Source organism: Hippoglossus hippoglossus, chromosome 8 (assembly GCF_009819705.1).
Source record: "Hippoglossus hippoglossus isolate fHipHip1 chromosome 8, fHipHip1.pri, whole genome shotgun sequence".
Taxonomy (NCBI): domain Eukaryota; kingdom Metazoa; phylum Chordata; class Actinopteri; order Pleuronectiformes; family Pleuronectidae; genus Hippoglossus; species Hippoglossus hippoglossus.
The window spans coordinates 11,534,805-11,554,122 of record NC_047158.1 but is presented as its reverse complement, the minus strand read 5'-3'; the positions used below and the strand labels follow the sequence as shown (position 1 = coordinate 11,554,122).

Here is a 19,318-nt window from a genome sequence, read left to right as displayed (position 1 = left end):
GCAAACGACTGCCACAGTTCACCTTCTATAAACAAGGTCAAGTCTCCAGCAGTTCATTGCTCAATGAGTAGCACAGAGATGGTGTTATTCTAAGCAGAGGCAGATCAGATTATAAGAAATGATTTGTAAGTGCATTGGAACTCAAACACTTAGTAGAAACTGAACCAGTTGTATGGAAATCATCAGTGACCACACCAACAGATCAATACATCAAGCTTAGTTCAGAGAGAAAAGCAACTAAATCACAGATCATCATTTTTTTAACTTCCTCCTGCTTTGTCCTTATGTTTACATTTCATTCAATTCATAAGAAATAACAAGGTTTGTCACAATACACAAAAGGTAGTCTAATTTTGAAAATATAGAAAGTGTCAAAAAAAGACAGAACAACCAGATTTCATTTTTAAACATTTATTTGTGAAACCGAGTGAATTTAGAATCTGAGCTTCTGGAAGAACCACTTGTTCTTGCCTGTCTTGTACCTGGAGAAAAAAGAAAAAAAAATATTTATCAGAGACGTTATTCATGGCATCAGATCTGTTAACAAGTCGGTAAAACCAACAACACACCAAAATAAATCAGGGTTGATGAGTTTAAACTAAACCGGTTTGGAGTAGACGATATTTTGTTTGCTGGTTTAAATTGATAAATTGGAGCATTTTATTTAAGTGAGATGTTCCGATACTAAGATGTTACAGGAAAAAAAGAATCTTTGACAGGGACTCACCTCTCCTCAAACTTGATCTTGGCCTCCCGCCTGGCTTTGCGCTTGAGACCAGGATCCCTGAAGACATCCTTGTTGACGACAGTTTTGTCCAGAGGAATATCCACAGAGTATCTGACAGAGAAAGAAAAAGAAAAATGACAAGCTGTTTGCATCCAGCAAGGCCACAACGAGCTCGACTAGCCATGTTCACATTCACTGTAGAAACTCAAAGTGCTTTGAAACCAGAGCAGCAACTTAAAACAATGAGCTGTATTTCATTCATTTTCCCACGTTGTTATTTGAATGTGACCAGCTGCAAACATTAGACGATAAACCTGTTAGTCAAAGCATGCGTGTTCAGTCCACATCTGATCAGTCTATACAAGCAGCAGCTTTTAATAGAAAGTGAGCACTTAACCAGGAAGTGTAATAAAGTCAATGATCACTGGAGGAGTTAAATTGTCCAGTGTCCAAAGAATTTCAGATACTTTCTTTTTAAAGCATCTAAAATGTCAAAACATAATTTATTCAAACTTATTTTGTGACCCAACATAGTTTAGAGGCAGACTGTGGCTCTACATTGTGTCGTGTGTACAGAAGTGCCAGTCTTTCCTATAAGGGGGAATCTAGCTGGTACAGTGACCTGGCTCCCTTGACCAACCCACAGGTTACAACTGACAAGGGAACTTTTTTCAGTCATTAAATTGTGAAATCTAATAATTTAGAAGTCACGATTGGACCCAGAATATAAAATTAGTATTAATGTACTAGTTTTGTGGGCTGTATCAAAACTGAACATGTTATACCATCTAGACTACTTTAGGTCTCAGCAGCAAGAGCCATGGCTACTTTCCTTTTTAATCAACGTCTAATTTCTTATTTACGCAAGCTATCAAACAGCCAATCATTTATCAGAATAAGAAAGTCAAGCTGATGATTACAGGATGTCCAAGATATATTAACAGACTTGTGTATCTGGAAAACTGCTGATACGACATGTCTCTGAAACCTACTAGTTATATGTTGAATGTTCACACCAGGAAAGAAACAAAAAAGTCACTCAAAGTAAGACAGTATTCACATTCTGTTTGTGTGCATCTAATGCACACTATTGTCTCTGTTCATTGCAAAGAGTTGCTCAAAGCAGGTAAACATGAAAAAAGATAAAATATAGCAACAAATTTGTCCATCATCAAGTTGTCAGATGTGTTTAAGTTTTAGGCCAATGGAGGAAATACATGCGCATCGGGAAGTATTGAAAAGGACTGATTATGTGGTTGACTTTGCAGGATCTTGTTGACACGAAAAATACTGAGTACCACCAGCTCAACCCTTTAAGCTCAGCGATTGGACGTTTCTTAGTGAAAAACAATTTAATTCAAGCAGTGTATCAACGTCAATTCACATTATAAACGGCTTTTACTTCTTGAACCACAGACAAACTTTGCAACGCTCTTCAAAACACACCACACCTTCTCATAAAATTTAAATTAAAAATATATTCTAAAATATTCACCACAAGTGATGAGTATTTTCTTCAGACACTGACCTGGTGGGCATGAGGTGGTTGTAGTTGAACACCTTGACAAAGGCCTTGATCTTTGACCTCTTGGCGATCTTCTTCTTGCCCATGGTTGTTGTAACCTTACGGGGATAGCGGTCGATGCCTGCGACCAGAGCGTGGCTGTAAGGGCGGTCGGTGGTGCCATCGTCAATGTTCTGCAAAGAGACGTTACCGAAGAGGTTATGAGGAACTGCAGACGATGTCCGCACATATTGAAGATAAAATAATCCTATATGTTGTCATTAGTGTGTTTCATCTAAATTGTACAAATTGTTGTTTTCTTTAAACTTGAATGAGTCCATTATATTTACATCGGGAGCGGGTCCTCTGTACGGAGGCTCCATGTTTGAAAAAGAGAAGCCATACTTGTAGAGGACGCCAAAGACGACAACTTGGAGGTACGGGATTTAGATCTTTTGGTAAAGGGCGAGGTGATTTCCACAGTAGAAGCTATGCGCCCTGCCCGGCCTCCTGTATGCTCTACCCAGATGTTACCCCTCACCCAAACGCACCACAGATTTCCCTGTTGTGAAAATGTCTGACCAGGAGAATCTCCTGCTGTGTTCGTCATACGTAAAAGACAAACTTCAAGTATGATAATGGCCTTTGAGCAACAAAGGACCTCTCCTGCTTGGATTAATCATGTCTCAGGGAAACTTTCCCATCAAGACGTGTGTCAGTGTTTCCTATAAATACAAAGTATTCGTCTTGAATACAAGTTGTTAAAAAATATCCTCGGGTTCATACAATCAATCAAACCAGCTGCTGATTATGAAGTTTTTTCTAATAACTGTTAAATCATTTTAAGACGTCTTAAAATGTTTACTAGCTTTCCACCCTCCATCCACCACGCGCACACAACATGGTCTTACCTTGACGATGACAGCTTTGCGTCCGGCGTAGCGTCCAGCAAGGACCATCACCACCTTCCCAGGCTTCATAAACTTGCCCATTTCTGCCACAATGACAACACGATTAATTCAGTGAGGCTTCAGAGGGATCAACACTTCACAGACATCACCACTGTGGGGTTATTCTACAGGAGTTTGACTGAATAGTCACTGCCCTAATGCTAAGTTAGCATTAGCCCGGAGTTAGCTTCATTTACGTTGTGTAGCAGGATGTAAAGTTTATTTATAACTCAGTTAAACACAGTTAAAGCAACACGTGATCAAAGGGGAAACAACGGACGATCTGCACGTGGGACATGAGCCCTTTTACAGAGCGGTTCACGTGAAAACCGAAGTCGCCATGTTGGAATCAGAGGGACGGAGACGAAGCACCGAAATAAATATTCCTCTTATATATCTCAGCTGAGCAACACACACGGACATATTAACCACGTCTCATCTGCAGGAGTTTATAAGTCACCGTGGTGCCATTCAAATTATCATAGTGTCCGGATTACAGACGATGGCTGAAGATTGTTGGAAGAGAAGTTTCACTCACTGATGCTGTTCTACCGCCGCCGCTACCAGGAAAGGAAGTGCGTCAGGTTTTTCTCAACTTTGACCCCACCGAACTGACACGTCACTTCCGGAAACATTTCTTTATAATTGTATTTCTAACTGGCTCAATTTCGTTAAATTGTCGTAGGTATGGTGTTATTAATAATAATAATAATAATAATAATAATAATAATAATGTTTTAATGCTTACATCTGAGAGAATAGCAGAATAAAAATACGCTGTATGCTGTCAGTAGATAAGGCAATTTAATCATGTAATAAGCAGAATTTGTTACCCCTGATAAAAGCTAAAAAGAAGAAAAAGAATTAAAAGACAAAAACTAAAGACCAACTCTCTCCTTAATTACTATTACTATACTAATTAATATTACTATGATAAATATTATTATCCCACAGAAAACAGGCATCCAAATTGTTACTATTTGTAGTTTGTCCTGTTTCATTCAAGAGATATTCATTGAAGGGTTTTATTTAAAATACATTGTCATGCTAGTTGCTGGCAAAAAAGCTCTAACCAGAAAGTGGCTTGAGACTGTCGTGGAAATTTCTATTAATCAAACACAAGTCATACAGTTGTCTTCCGGTAAGTTTAATTCTACATCTGCAGATGGACTCAATGTACAATCATCAGAAGGACATTATACAAAGAGCAAAGAACACTCCTCAGCGCTTTGTTCTTATAGCTCATAGCCCCCTCCCACTAGCTAAAGAGAAGTTACTCATCAGCTTCTTTGATGTTTCATTACGGTGGGGGACGTCCTGGCTTCATCTCTGGCCCAGACCCCTGGAGTGACCTCTGGCATGAACCATCTGTCTCAGAGACTCCTTATCTTCGTTTACAAGACAAAGACCCCTGCACCCATCTTCTCAGACACCTTGAGTGACCCCTGCAGTGAACCATTTGCCCAGAGACACTAAGTATTCAGGAAGCCATAAACATTTAAGTTCCTTGAGTAACACTCGTAACCTTTAAGTTAACTCACAGAAACACATCTGTTCATACATTCTTCTACATACATGTCTGTTCTTTCATTAATTATTACCCAAATGCAGAAATTCCCAATACAAGACAGACCAACCATGAATGAATGGATTCGCATAGTATACAATATATATATATATATATATATATATATATATATGAGATAAAGAACTCAAGTTTACATTTTTGAAGACAATTGGTTGAAATGGCTTACCTATGTATTAATTACAAGACCCGATTTTTTAAAACAGTAATATGCCTATGCTATGGACGTGTTTTGCCCTTTCCTTTCTTATTAATGAGACTGATGTAAAAAAGGTGCCTAAGGATAAGCCTATGTTTAAGCATGTAAAGTAGACCTGAGAATGTATGCTGTATATAAGGATATCAATATGTGTGCTTAAGAAAGAACATATATATGTATACAGACAGTGTTATTTATTTAAAAGAGGGATCCCACTCCAGGATGTTCATGTCAATAATGTGTTTTTTTGTTTATTTTTGTTTCTTCCTTATTGTCTTTTGTATGTATTCCTTGTATGAAAACCCAATACAAATTTAATTTGAAAAAATTAAATACATTGTTATACTTTAAATAAACTGACATGACAAAGACTGATAAACATTGCAGCAGTTTAATGTGTAGCAGGTGTAGTTATCCATGAAACACGATAAAAACTTAATCAAGACCATGGTTCATATCTCCCGATATATTACTTCTCATTACAGTGATTAAATTAAAATACATAATTGAAATCATTCAGTGTTTTCTAAGGTTCCCAGACTGAACAGCTACAGTACAGCAGAAACTTTAGTGTTCTGATATGTTCTCGTCTACTTCAGTGTTGAGCTCAAACATTCTATCAAATAAATAAATACATAGATCACAACATAAAACACAACTAAACGTGGAGCGTTGAACAGTAGGTACTGAACACAGCCCAGTATAGAACAGTAATTTTCAATTCACATAAAATAAACAAGATAAAATATGTGGTGCACACTAGTCACAGAGTGCACAAATATGGAATCAGGTTTTTATCTCAGGAAATACAAATGGGGTGAGCTTTTATCAGCATGCCTGCACTCACAGGTTTGATGAATACATGTACACGTGAGCCCAGGAACACTGACGTTTGATTCCCATAAACAGAAGGAAAAAGTACAGCACATTTAAACTACCTTTAGTTTAATAGCATCGGTGGTTTCTACATTCAGTATTTAAGGTTACGATTCGTGCAACTCAGTTGTCTCATGAAGACAAAATCTAATTTCTCTGATAAACAAACTGGAAATAAAATGAAACTTTTAATGTCCTAAAATCACGTTAAATGCGGAATGTAAACCGTTACGTCATGAAATGAACATATCGCCGCCAGTTAATCTGGAACGATTAGAGCAGCAGTTCATACAGGGTCTAAATGTTGTTCGCACATCTGAAACGCAGCATGCAACAACTGATAACAGCCTCCGAGGTTTCTAATGGAGTCGAGAGCATTGTCAGTAGGTTGATAACTGCGTAATTGAAGGCGATGTTACTCAACACTTTGACTCCACGACTCAATGGAAAGATATTTTTCATTTCAAGTTGACCTGAGTGCTGTCGTTCAGCTTCGCGATCAGCCAGTGTGCTACATGTGATTTACCACAGAAATCATTCAGTCCATGATCGAAGAACGGAGCAGAACAGACACCAGGAGCAGGACATCACTAGCTAGTAGTTACTGTGTGGAAGCCACAGTATCAAGACATTTTTCTGCTCATTCATTTTCTCAATGGATTGGCTAACTTGTAACCACAATGCAGTAATAATTACTGTAAAAATCCAACAATCCCTTTTATGAATAGGCCAAGGTCCTATTACTGTACGAGGAGCACAGGTCGCAAAGGTCAGGAAGGCTTTACTAAAGATGAGGTAATCTCCATCTTCACTCTAAGGCAGGTTTACAGTACAAGCAGCATTGTCTTCTTGTCATTTTGGCATCTTAAACAGGGTGCAGATCATGGTTGAAGCTCAAACAATAAAATCCTCCATGCATGAACTGTAGATTTTAGATGGGTGGCTGCTTCAATGACCTTCAAAATGTTACTGACTTGAAGCACAAAAACATGCTTTGGAATGCAGGTAAGAACTGTGTGGTTTAGCTGATGTAATACTTGAAATCTGACACTGTCGCTTCTCTACTTTTCAGACTTTTGACATATATGTTGCCTCCTCAGAAAGCATCTTTAATGTTCTTCAGCTGCCGGACGGCCAGGTCCACAGGGAGGTTGAATTTGAGGTGGCTGATGCGGCCAAGGATGCGCAGGGCTCCTTCGAAGCCGGTCTGAGCCATGTAGCTCCAGGACTGGTAGTGCGGGTGAATCAGAGTCTCTGACTTACACAGCAGGTTGAGCCACGACACCAGCCGCTGCTCGTTCAGAGCCATGCACACCAGCGCTTTCAACTCTGTGTCCGGTCCTCTCTTGTAACGTCCGTGCTCCTTCAGCACAGTGTGGATAGCCCACAGCAGAGACTGTTTAGGGGTTACAGTCACTGGTCCGCCCCCTAAAGGCAGTCTGAAGGACTGTGAAAGCTGGCGGGCTGGTGTCTCCACAAAGGCCTTCCCGTTTTTGGAGTGGTAGTATTTGACAAAGAGGTCCCATGGGTGCATGGTCTGTGGGTCTGGTCTGTAAGGCAGCAGGCAGGAAATGGGCGCCAGCACCAAGCTCATGGTCTGAGAGGGCAAGAAGAGGCCGTGAGCCAATAAGTCTTTGAGAGCAATCGCCAGCTCCTTCCTCACCGACGTCGTCAGCTCATCTCGAGGGCCCAGGGCCGTGTTGCTGGTGTAGTTGACGACGTGTTCCAGGGAGGGATGTCTGTGCGAGCCAAGCACTCGCACTTTCTCTACAGCTGCCTCCAGACGCTGCAGCAGGGGCCCGTAGTCCTGGGCCGCAGACTCCTGAGGCCACATGCTCTGGGGAACGTGTCCAGTCGCACAGCCGAACTGGCTCGCAGCGAAGATCTGCAGCACGGCGATGGCCTTCTGGATCAGCTGCAGGCCAGTCTCTCGCATCTTCTGGGCCTGTTCAGGGTCCACTGCAGAGACACATCAGAATATAGTTATATTAAACAGCCTTTCTACCCTCACATGTGGCTCAGAAATAACTTACAATGCAAAGCAAAGTTGCTTTCAGACATGCACTGAACTCCGCAGTCCCTCCGTATTTTCTACGGAGGAGGTGCATGTGTAAACGCAAATGTCGGAGAGAGACGCTCTGCAGTGTCTGCGGACCTCCGCCTGGCCTCCTAGTATTAAATCCGTAGAAATCCAGGAAAAATTGGATGTGAGAACACAGTGGGAAATCCCCAGCTGGATTCATTGCGAGGGAGTGGGTGGCTGATGACGCTTCTCACACGCGACAGACGCAAAAATGAAAAAAATGAAAAGAAACCAAATATCTCCCGGTGAAAAAGCCGTGACACACATGTAGGAGACACCGATAAATGATGTCAAGAGAGTTTTTGGTGATAAGAGCTGACGAATGGCTCTGTGTGTGAAAATCACGGGATCTCCGCAGTGGAGTTAATATGTCACTTCCTGCCTCTGCCTACTGCACCCGGCTGCTCCACCTCTCGCCTGAATAATGCGGAGGATTTGATGCTGTTGTGAACGTGTCTGTGCAGAGAACCTCCGGCTGTGTTGTGCATGTGTGAAAGGCAAATGTCTGAATACAGCTTTACAGTATTACAGTGAAAGCCATTAAAAACACATCTTGTCGAGGATCTACTAGTTTAATTACTATTAACATGACAATGCACTTGCAGTTAGATGATGTTATGAACTGACTGACCTTTCTTCTTCATCCCTGGAGTTCTGGCATTGGTCCCTGCTGCTTGTGGCTGCTGGCTGAGTCCGACATCTGGCAAGAGAGGATTCCCCACCTCATCTTTTGGAAGAAAGGGCAAAGATTACGCATTAACCCCCAAAAAACCACAAGCTTATACTCCAACTGCATATATGTTTGTGTACCCTGGATGAAGTTGATGAACATCTCCAGGTCCCTGATCTGGGTTTTGAGCTGATCTACCAGCTGCTCTTTGACACGGGCTGGGTTCACTATCTGAGCGATAGCAGCGTCGACTCTCTGCCGAAGCTCCTCAGGGGACAAGTTCCCAATGTCCTCGTTCAGGTTCACGTCCAGCTTTTTGATCAACTCGTCAATGATGACCTGAGGAAGGTAAAACATATTAAAGGTTAAAGTTTGAAAGAGCAAGAGCTTGTGTGCGTGTGAACGTGAACACGGCTCCAGAGGAGGCTACCAGAGGACATTTAGGCTAAAAAACATGGTGTAAATGACGTTGTTTTGATTTAAATTTGAATGTGTGGTCTTACTGTTTTGGATGACAGTATGGAGGAATTTTATGTTTTTTATCTGTTGTTTGAGTCCCCAGTTACTTTGGATATTGGATTTGGCTGCAACGCTGTTTGTGACACCAAAAGCGTTTTGTGGACTCAAACACTTCACCCACCCCTCCATCGGCATAGTGGTGAGTAGAAAATTAGCGAATTTTGTGAGCCTTTTTTAAGCGTTTTTTATGCCTGACCTATGGAAAATTAACAGGTCTGGACAATTTCTTGAGTTGGATTGTCCAAGTCAGATGTATTCACAACAATGGGAAACTTTCCAGAACATTCAGGCAAGGGTTGGAGTCTGGGTAGAACATACATGAGGCAGGACATGACGTATAAAGTCCGCTGTGGATATCAGTGTTTTTGTATCACAGCACATTGACACCAGCGTTGGCCCTTGTCAATAAAACCTCTCGAATCTCATTGTCTTTCCAAGTTGACAATTTTTTATTGGAAAGACTTTCCAGCTAGTCTGCACTTTTTTAAAAGAAGAGAGAAATAGTGCAAAAAAGAGTAAACAAGACACCAACGCTGTAGAGCCTGAAGTATTTTGTGACTTGTTGTACCAGATCTGAAACAGGTTCATTATTTGCTGAAACCAACAGACACACAAACTGGGACATTAGTTTGCGATCTAATTAAGGATGTTGTTGGAGTTACTAAACAAATCCATTATAGCCTGATCAGAAAACCTAAAACAGCGATGCCACGTCCGGGTCCCCACCTTCTGTCTCTCCATGACGATAGACTGCGGCAGCGAGTCGTAGCTGCCCTCCTGGTAGGCGAAGTGCTCCAGATCATCCAGCTGTGTCTTCAGCTGGAAAATGAGATCCTTCTGTTTTTCCCTCTGGGCCTCCAGGCGCTCCCTCTTCTCCCTCTCACTCTGACGGGAGAAGCACACACGATGATGTTAATTTTAACAGACAGAGTGTTAAGTGACCACGGCAACACAGCTGCTACTGGATGTTGACAATGTGAGATTTTTGCTACTGACACGAATATCAATAATTATGATACTAACATTGTAACATTAATTCAATGTTAATTCATTCATTATTTATTTCAACACTTTTGAAGTAAAATTCTATTTTACCTGGTTCTAATACTCAGTTTTCTTCATTTAGAAATGCCCTCCAGGAACAAATAAAGTGGTTTTGAAAGTTTATTTATGTTTCTATTTGTTTTGTTTGTATATTGAGGCCGTGTACTACTTTATTTGGTGCAGATCAAAATTTATTTTTCACTTTCTCCTACATTGTAAGATCCATATTTTCAGTGATTTCTCTAAAAGTAACTCATGGATGTTTAGGGGGCTGGTATTTATGAGTGTGTGCAATTTGGTGCAGATCCAAATATAAAATCTTGATCTAGTGAATTTAAATGTGGTTTCATAAGGAGACTGTTGGGCATTGTCAGAGGTATGAACTCTACTGAGTGACACTCTAGTAGTGAGATGCATTTAAGTGTGAATTACAATGACACACACTGAGAGGAAGAGGAGGGAGAGGATCATGAAGTCTGCTGCACTTTTTATCACCTGTGTCACAACATATACACACAAACCGGTCAGGTGTCATACTCACCAGATCCCTCTGAAGGGTGGAGCATGTGACAACAAGGAAGAAATAAATAAGAACTTTAGGTTGGATATGTGGTGAGAAATGATATCATGTCAAATGTTAACGACTAAGACTACTCGAGGGCGAACCTTTGCTTCAGTTGGGACTAAACAAAAAGAGGCTGAGAGCAAACAATATCAGGAGCAAGGCAGGTTGCTTCAACACTGCTATGTACACACAGGCCTTTATTAAACAGATAGCGATCTGCCAGAGCCATTTTCATTCACCCTGCAGCCCTGTGAGTCACACACTTGTGGCAGAGAGCTACGTTTTCCACAGGAGATTAGAGATCCCTGGGAACAAAACAGTGGGCGCAGCCGCCTCGAGTGTGACGCAACAGGCACTACGCTTGAATCAGCTTTATTCACAAACGTCACAGTGAATCGGGACACTGTGCAGACTTGTGCATGCTAAATTGCTCTGTGAGGATCTACACAACTGACAGCTGACTGCTGAGGAGCCCTGTGTCCGTACTGGATAATCTGACAGGAATTTCCACAAATCCTAAATGTCATACATTAAAAAAAACATCTTCTAAAAACCACCAAACTGTCTGAAACCCAAACTTGTGCAGTTTGCCAACAAAGAACAGCAGCTAATCCTCACAATTCATACACTGGAGCCAGAGAACATTCAACATTTAAACTATAAATAACTATCAACGACCACACTCGATTTTTGATCTGTCAGTTTAATAGTGGATTAATCACACGGCCACATGATAACACCACACTGCAGTCCTACATCTATACTTAGATATGTAATAAGCACTGATAGATTACTGAGTAGACTTCTTCCAGGCACAGGTGTGGGGCCCGGGAGGTCAGGGGCCCCTGGACGACTACAGTGAAGTGACGGTAATATTTGTAGTTGTAAAGTCCAAGAGTTCAGTGTAAAGACATGCAAAACAATCAAAGACAAAAACTAAACAAACATGTCTTGTCTCTGTCAGTGTTGGGGTCCTATACAGGGACTGTGGGGGCTTTTACCTCTCAGTACCCAGGGGTCCTATTTCTCATATTCCGCCCGTGGTGACATAAGGATGATTACATATTGGATCATAATGTGTTCTTTCCCTCAGTGTGTGAGTTGACAGTGGCTGTTGTGTTTCGTGCTGGGGGCCTCACCGAGTTCTCCAGGTGCTGGGCTTCCTGCGCTCTGCAGCCCACCACATGCGGGCAGCCCCTGAAGGCGAACTCCTCCAGCTCGGCCAGCATCCGCTCCTTCTCGTCGCTCTGTGCGTGAACGATCTGCTTCAGTCGGAACTGGACCTGTGCGAAGTGGGAGGTGAGGGCGAGCAGAGAGGAGTTCAGCTGGTCCTGCTCCTCCTCCAGCCTCCTCAGCTGGGTAGCCATCTCCTCCTCCGTGGCCGAGGACGAGCCTCTCTGCTTCGGTTGATCAGCGCAGCCGCTCCCGCTCTCATCCTCGGGACTGGCCACGGCGCCGACCGGAGCCCATCGCTCCCCTGCGCCGGCGAACATGGCCTCGCTGTCCGAGGCCGACAGCTCCTCTGTGGACATGGCGACTTCTCCCCCGCTGTTTCACTCCGCCGACACTTTATGAACAAGAGGTTTTACTTGTCGTACGTTGCGCAGAAAACACGGAGCATCAGTGTCGTGTAAACAGGTGCGACGCCATCTTGGGAACAATGATTCATACGTCAAAACACCGGAAGTCAAGCACCTTTATCTTCAAAATAAAAGGATTCCGATCACATTGTAGTGCAGTTAAAAATTACTAAAACCTTAATTCAGCTTTAATTCTTTCGTTTATTAAAATAATGTTTTTTTTTCTCTTCTGCTGCTTGAACATATTAACATCCTTGTTTGGGATCATTAAACCTATGTAGTTAAGGACTTTAATATGTTTGAAAACTGTCCAACAATTAAAGAAAAGTGATGTTATTGACCTACTACTATTCATAATATTTGGATTTTTCATTATTTACTATTTTTGATTATTCGTTTAACTTGTTTCATCTATGTTATTAAACTGATATCTGACTGTATTATATACTGTCAATAGCAGGATTGTTTAGACTCTTATTTTGAATGAAATAACCGGAAGTTGTGACTGTTATGTACTGAGCTTTGAAGCGTAAAAACACAGCAGTTCAATGTCAGCCTATAAAGTGGGATTTTACAGCCCCCGTTTTATGTGGCAGACACAGCAACCAGAGAAATGTGTATCTGTAACATGTTGTTTGCAACCGTTCCCATGGCTGGAGCCATTTGCAACACTGACTTTTTTAAATAAATATAGTGAATCATTTGTCATATGTAAACATTATTCAGTCGTGTGAGTAATTATCAGACAGATGTGAGTTGAAGATATAACAATTTGGTTGGTCTAGTCCAAATAGCTTTTAAGTAACTGAGAGAAATGCAAAAAAAGATCAATTCTAATGACTTCCGTCCCACGGTGCTGGTGATGCACGTGAACGCAACATCATCTGTACTATTCAGCGCCCCCCGATGGAAAACAGTGACACGTTCAGGGCTCCCTGCTGCAGAGAAACAGAAAGTGAAAGAGGGAATGATTTCTGAGAACTGATCCTGGACCGGAGGTGAGTTTAAACCAAGCTGTTTTTAATGAAGATAAATCAAATCAAATGTTAAGTTCAGTTAAGCACAACAGAAGTGAAGTCACCAGTGACTTATTTAAAGTGTTCTGAGCTCAGAGAAGATTTGTTGAGTCGCTTTTTTGTTTAAGTTGAAGCAGTCTACAGGTCATTTATAAGATTAGTTTTTTAGCTGTATTTTTTTGTCTCTCGTGTCTTAATACGTTATTATGAATCTGATGTTGATGACAGGAAGCTGTACGAGTCTGTGAATTATTTCTGATAAAACATGGACTGCCTGTCTTCAGATGAGGTGAGACGTCATTTTGTTTCTCCACGTTAACAAGTCTTTCTTGTTGTAGGTTGTGTTTTTGAAAATAAATGTAAATATGTTATAGAATATTATTATATTATAAATCAGTGATATTCATGACAGACATTTTCTCTACGGGTTTAACTGCCAACACATTTCCTGCTGGATTTGAGTTTTTATTACTTTCACTTATTATACATTATAAATATAAATAGTATTTGATTAATAATGACAATAACATGATTAATATTATAAATGTATTTATTTAAACAACTGTTTAGATAACAGTTGTTTTTTGCATTGAACTCCTGAAGAGAAATCTGTGTTTCATGATGTTTTCAGGAAATCTCTTTTGTCATGGAGCAACCGACGCCATCTGAGGAAACTTTAGAGGGAATCCAGACCTTAATCACCAACTACAAGGTTAACAGATGCTCATTCATTAATCTGACGGTGGTACAATGTGGCTTTTAATTTTCATTTTAAATGAAAGTAATCATTAGTCGCAGTCCTAACGGTTGCAGTTTCACTCCCGTATCCACAGATAACGTGTGATCAGCTGGTTCAGGAGCAGAATGATCTGGCCATCACCATTTCGAACAGTAAGAAGATGACTCAGGATTGCAGGAAGCGCTCCATCAAACTGGCCAAGAATCTGCAAGAGGACAAGCAATCCCACCAGGAGCAGATGGACAGTGAAATGGTTCCACTCTTAATTTACTTAAGTGATCAGAAAACCATTCTTTCAAGAATTACATGGGATTTAACTGCACTGTTTGATCTTTGATATCTAAAAATAAACTTGGATGTCTTCATCAGTTGTTAATTTGCACAGAATCAATGGTTTTGGGAGAAAATGTATCATTAAAATGTTTGAAGTAAAACAGAGATAAAGACAAAAGAGAGAATCATCAGAGGGAGGAAAATACAGTATGATGAAAGAATTCCTTCAAAATCTGCAAAATAAGCTTTTTCAATAACGTGGGTACTATTGGTGAAAAATAACAGTACTCTGCTTTTCCTTTATCACTGTCTAAACCTCTGTCTTCCAGGTCAGGCAAAATATGCTGAGTCAGGAGGAGTTCAAGCTCATGAAGGAGATCCAGGATGTCGAGGCTGCCCTGACGGAGGAGGAGGCCGATTATGAACACCTCAGAGAGCAGACTGATGTACGATAATCTCCCAGCATGCACCGTCGTCTGCAGCCCGATCTGTGACGAATAACCAGTAACCATGTACCTGTTGATTTCAGGTGTTCACCAGTGTGCCAGATAAGATGGTCGTATTTAAAGGGAAGACGGCAGATCCAGGCAACGTGCAAATGTTTGACATGACATCGCGTATCGTGTATCCGATGCAGGAGGGAACGGCACTGATCACGTTTGAGGAGGAAGAGGGTGAGTTTGTGACCAATCACAGATGAGTGTGTTTCACCAGCCTGCAGCCACGTTATAAATTAATTGATCTCCTTTTATTAAAGGTAGAAAATATTTATTTAATCCAAAGGTTCATATTCAAAGGTGCACATGAGGTGGCCAAAAGTACAGAAATCAAACAGAATATAAAAAAAAAAGAAATAAAATCTCTGGAATCATAAAAAATACAAACTGCATATGATTTAAATGAGGCACAGACTCAGATAATGCCACACTGATGTTGAGATTATTCCACACCGATGGAGCTAAAACAGCAAAATCATAATCTCCTCTTGTTTTGAACCTGGACTGTGGAACTTAAAATCCCAGTTTCTCGATTTTAAGGCTTTTGATGCAGAAACAAACTATATCATGAGAAATATCTCAGGGAGCTAAACTGCAGCGTGCTTTGAAAGTAATCTGCATTATCTCTGCATTAAGTGAATTCTGTTGTATCATCATATTTTTCCACAGGATGAAGATTTTGCTGATGTAACTAAATCGAAAGACATTTTTAATTTTTTAGTGTTTTAAACAACATTTACACATTTATCCTCGAACACAAATATTTACAGCAAGTACTTAAATTCTGCTTCTCATCAACAGAGTTAAAATTTGATTCACTCACTCACTTAAATTCAATGCAGTTGGAAATGGAGGCTTGCCTGCATAGCCAGATCAAACCACCAGGGGGCAGTGAGGCATGAATGAGCTGCCTTCCTCTGTTGATCCAGTCTGCACATCCATACTCTGCAGGACAAATACTAAAATAATCATAATTATATTTTGGGTATTTCCTGTCAGCCCTAAATCAGCTTCCGATGGATTTTGAATTTTTTTTTGCTTAATTCAAACTGAATATAGAAAGTAGTTACGAGGCCCTAACATCAGGTTATCATCCCATGTGCCCTTTAAGGCCCCCTTTATAAATCTGAAGGGGCGTTTCTGTGGTGCACCTACATGACCACAAACCGCATGAACACTGGGTGCGGCTCGGACAGAAACATGGCTCCCAAGGTTGACCATTTGAACTGTGACGTCATTTCTTGGAGAATCTTCCAATGCTTCATATCTTTAAAATCCGTGCAATGTTCAAACTGGAAAATGTGACAACTTAATTCATTCGGAAGCTACACATTTATCTGAGTAAGATATGTTAGAGCATAATACACAGTCCATCTCTCCTGCTCCTCAATGCCGACTCACAGTCAGGATAGAGTGAAGGCGGCGCAGATTGCAACCGGGAGGCCTCAGGGCTGCCAAAAAGTTGAAGTTCAAAGATGGCTGCCACCTCACGATCTTAGTACCAGGAAATGGCTGACATATTTTCACGACATTAAATTAACCGAACCGTCAGCTGCACAAATTATTAAAGCGAAGTCCGGAGTGGGTTGTTAGGGGAAACTATTTGGAAGGACACTTTTATTATTTGTGTCTCTCACATTGGTTCTGGTTGCAATAAAGATTTGTTAAAAAAATTATCCGTCCAACCTAAGTTGAAAGGTTATGTAAGTCAATAAACCATAATAAATTATAAATGCACCGAAAATATGTTAGAAACTAAATAAATACAAATATCTGACATGTTTCTTTCAGCAAATTTTGCCAAATGAACACAAAAAACATATTGAAGAAAAAGAAATCTATATATAGGAACTCAAACAAAATATTTCTTAACACATTTTTCTTGATCCCCTCCCACGTCACTTTTCTTATTATTATCACGTTTCTCACCACATGTGATGAAACATCATCATGTACGTACAACATGATGGTGGAAAGCAGAGGGTTCAACAAGTACTAATGATCGACTACATCCACTGCATTGAAAATACCTCCATGTTTTGTATAGTGTTCGTCTGGTGAAGTGTACCGCTCTAAAATCCTGAATAACTCTGTGTTCCCTCTGTCGTCAGTGGCCAAGAGGATCCTGAGCATGAAGAAGCATCAGGTGAAGCTGGATGACGAGTGTCGCATCACCATGGAGGCTCAGCCCGTTCAGCTGATGCTGCCCAGGCTGGTGGAGGTGACAGCAAAACAAAAGAGGCTGAATGAGATTCAGTATCAGCTTCCTGTAACTAATCTGTGCTCGTCTCTGTCCTGCAGATCCACTCTGAAGTTTGTCCTCAACGTATATTAATCTCCAACCTGCCAAAAATGGACATAGAGACTCTGTTGAGCAGGCTGCAGATCCACTTCCACAAGGCTAGGAACGGAGGCGGAGAGGTGGAGCACTGTGAATTCCTGCCCGACTCTGGGACTGTGGTCCTCACGTTCCTGGAGAATCACAGTGAGAGACTACTACTTCCACAGTCATGCGTTTGAGTCTTAAAACGAAAACGACCTCTGTCCTGATAAGCGTTTTAACTCGATATCAGAATATTCGGCCACCGACACAGGAAACACACATCACATGACCATTCACGTACACTTGGCATGTGCGTGCCTGTAACCGGAAGGAAATTGTCTGCTTAGTCACAGAAAATACTACAAACCAGGAACAGCAGTGGTGAAAAGTGGGAGCAGGGATGTCTCTTGTTTTTATGACAACAAAGCCTTGTTAAAGGGATAGTTCGTTAAAAAATGAAAATTCACTCATGATCTATTCACCACTATGCTGATAGAGGGGTGGGGGAAGTGTTTGAGTCCACAAAACACTTCTGGAGTTTCAGGGGTAAACTTCTTAGCAGCCGAATCCAAAACAATTTGAAATAACTGGTGACCGAATCATGTAGTAAGAACACACAACCACTGTGAGCTTCCCATCACAAGACAGGAAGTCATATAGTGTGAACTTGGCACAAGTGTTAGCAATGGTTTGCATTCACCTCCGGTAGAAGAGATGTTCGGATACCAATTTTTTACTTCCTGATACCAGTTCTGATTCCTTTGCATATCAGCCGATAGCATGTACTGATCCGATACCAGTGCATTTAAAAAGTACATTCTTTGACATATATATAACAGTTGTGTGTGTGAGATTAACCGTGTAGTGTAGTGATGATTGATATTGTTGTTCCAACTATTGCTGGTGTTGTAATTTGCAGTCTTTATGTCCATGTCTCCAAAATCACAACTAGTATTATAATACTGTTTAGTTTTAAATGCCCCTGAGAGCGAACTGTGGTTTATCTGTCACACAGGAAGTAGAATTTATCCTGCGTTTTAGTCTGGATCTCCTACTGATGAAACTCTTTCTGCTGTCAGTTGCCAAAGGTTTGACAGATCTAGAGTTCCACGACATAGAGCTCCAAAAGAAGAAGCACACTGTGAGGGTGACTCCTTTTCTGAACGGAAACATTGTAAACCTAGAGGTAAGTATCAGCACGGGGGGAACACAAGGCGAAAAGACTGAAATGCCGCAGGTGTCATTTTCTTTCAAATGTAGATGAAGTCGCAGTCACCTGATTTAACTGTGGTGATTCCCCCTCCAGACCAAGATGATGGTGTGCCCGCGGACGGTGCTTCTGACAGGAATCCCCCAAGTGGAGCACGACAGCCTGCAAGATCTCGTGGAAATCCACTTCCAGAGAAGCGGCAATGGTGGAGGAGAACTCGAAGCCTTTCTCTACAACCCGCTGGGTCAGCACACCACGGCGCTGTTCGAGAGCATCGCCCCCAAAAAGGGCAGCAGTAAACTGTAGATTCATTCCTGCGGCTCCAGAAAACCTTATGAAGACACCACTGTCCAGATGTAAAGATAGGACACACCTTATTTAGTCTAAAGCTGCTTCACACAATCACTGATTTCTGGACATTCTCCTGAATTACCCCCGAATAAATGTCTGGAAAATGCTCACAGTGGGCACATGTGAATACAGCAGGACAATTTCAGGAAAATTCAAATTCTTTTGACAATAGAAGACAACACTGGCATCGATGTGCTGTGAACAGAGCGGAATTAATCGGCCTCCTGCATGCTCTACTCAGATGACACCCCTCATCTGAAAGTCCTGGGCATTTTACTGTTTTTGTGAAAGCGTCTGACCCAGAAAAACTCCTGCTGTGTTCTTCATGTGAAAGACAAACTCCAGACACAATTTTCCAGACATTTTCCTAGAGTTCATGTCTGAAAAAAGCTTTATATTCTGTTCATATTTCTTGTGGTGGAAGTTAGGATATTAAGGAACCAAGTTATGACATTTCTTAGGGTTTAAACTGACAAATATTTTCCATTAACAATTACTGCTGCCAAGGAGTTAATGTTTTCTCACCATCCATTTGTTTGTCAGCAGGATTATGCAACTACTGAACAGATTTCAATAAGAACTCATTACATTTTGACGTGAATCGGCA

At 41.2% G+C, this 19,318-nt stretch overlaps 3 protein-coding genes across 4 annotated transcripts; 1 reads left to right on the top strand and 2 right to left on the bottom strand.

Moving 5' to 3' along the window:
- Positions 1-400: 400 nt before the first annotated feature.
- Positions 401-3,796, bottom strand: rpl27 (ribosomal protein L27). Its single transcript, XM_034592565.1, has 5 exons — positions 3,720-3,796; positions 3,143-3,225; positions 2,256-2,425; positions 728-838; positions 401-482 (listed from the first exon to the last, which is right to left on the bottom strand). Exons 2-5 carry the CDS (start codon positions 3,221-3,223, stop codon positions 434-436), a joined length of 411 nt encoding a protein of 136 aa, XP_034448456.1. The 5' UTR covers positions 3,224-3,225; positions 3,720-3,796; the 3' UTR covers positions 401-433.
- Positions 3,797-5,339: 1,543 nt separating this feature from the next.
- Positions 5,340-12,462, bottom strand: rundc1 (RUN domain containing 1). 2 transcript variants are annotated; one of them, XM_034592551.1, is made up of 6 exons: positions 11,862-12,462; positions 10,699-10,707; positions 9,840-9,998; positions 8,735-8,933; positions 8,556-8,651; positions 5,340-7,800 (listed from the first exon to the last, which is right to left on the bottom strand). In XM_034592551.1, the coding sequence occupies exons 1-6, from the start codon at positions 12,252-12,254 to the stop codon at positions 6,938-6,940; spliced, it is 1,719 nt and encodes a 572-aa protein (XP_034448442.1). In that variant the 5' UTR covers positions 12,255-12,462; the 3' UTR covers positions 5,340-6,937. The 2 variants fall into 2 exon arrangements, with proteins under 2 accessions (XP_034448442.1, XP_034448443.1); XM_034592552.1 differs by lacking the exon at positions 10,699-10,707 and having other exon boundaries at positions 11,862-12,461.
- A 763-nt stretch (positions 12,463-13,225) lies between these two features.
- Positions 13,226-19,221, top strand: ifi35 (interferon-induced protein 35). Its single transcript, XM_034592557.1, has 10 exons — positions 13,226-13,300; positions 13,547-13,607; positions 13,950-14,030; positions 14,152-14,310; positions 14,660-14,776; positions 14,860-15,004; positions 16,939-17,048; positions 17,129-17,312; positions 18,230-18,336; positions 18,457-19,221. Exons 2-10 carry the CDS (start codon positions 13,584-13,586, stop codon positions 18,664-18,666), a joined length of 1,137 nt encoding a protein of 378 aa, XP_034448448.1. The 5' UTR covers positions 13,226-13,300; positions 13,547-13,583; the 3' UTR covers positions 18,667-19,221.
- The last annotated feature ends 97 nt before the right edge of the window (positions 19,222-19,318 follow it).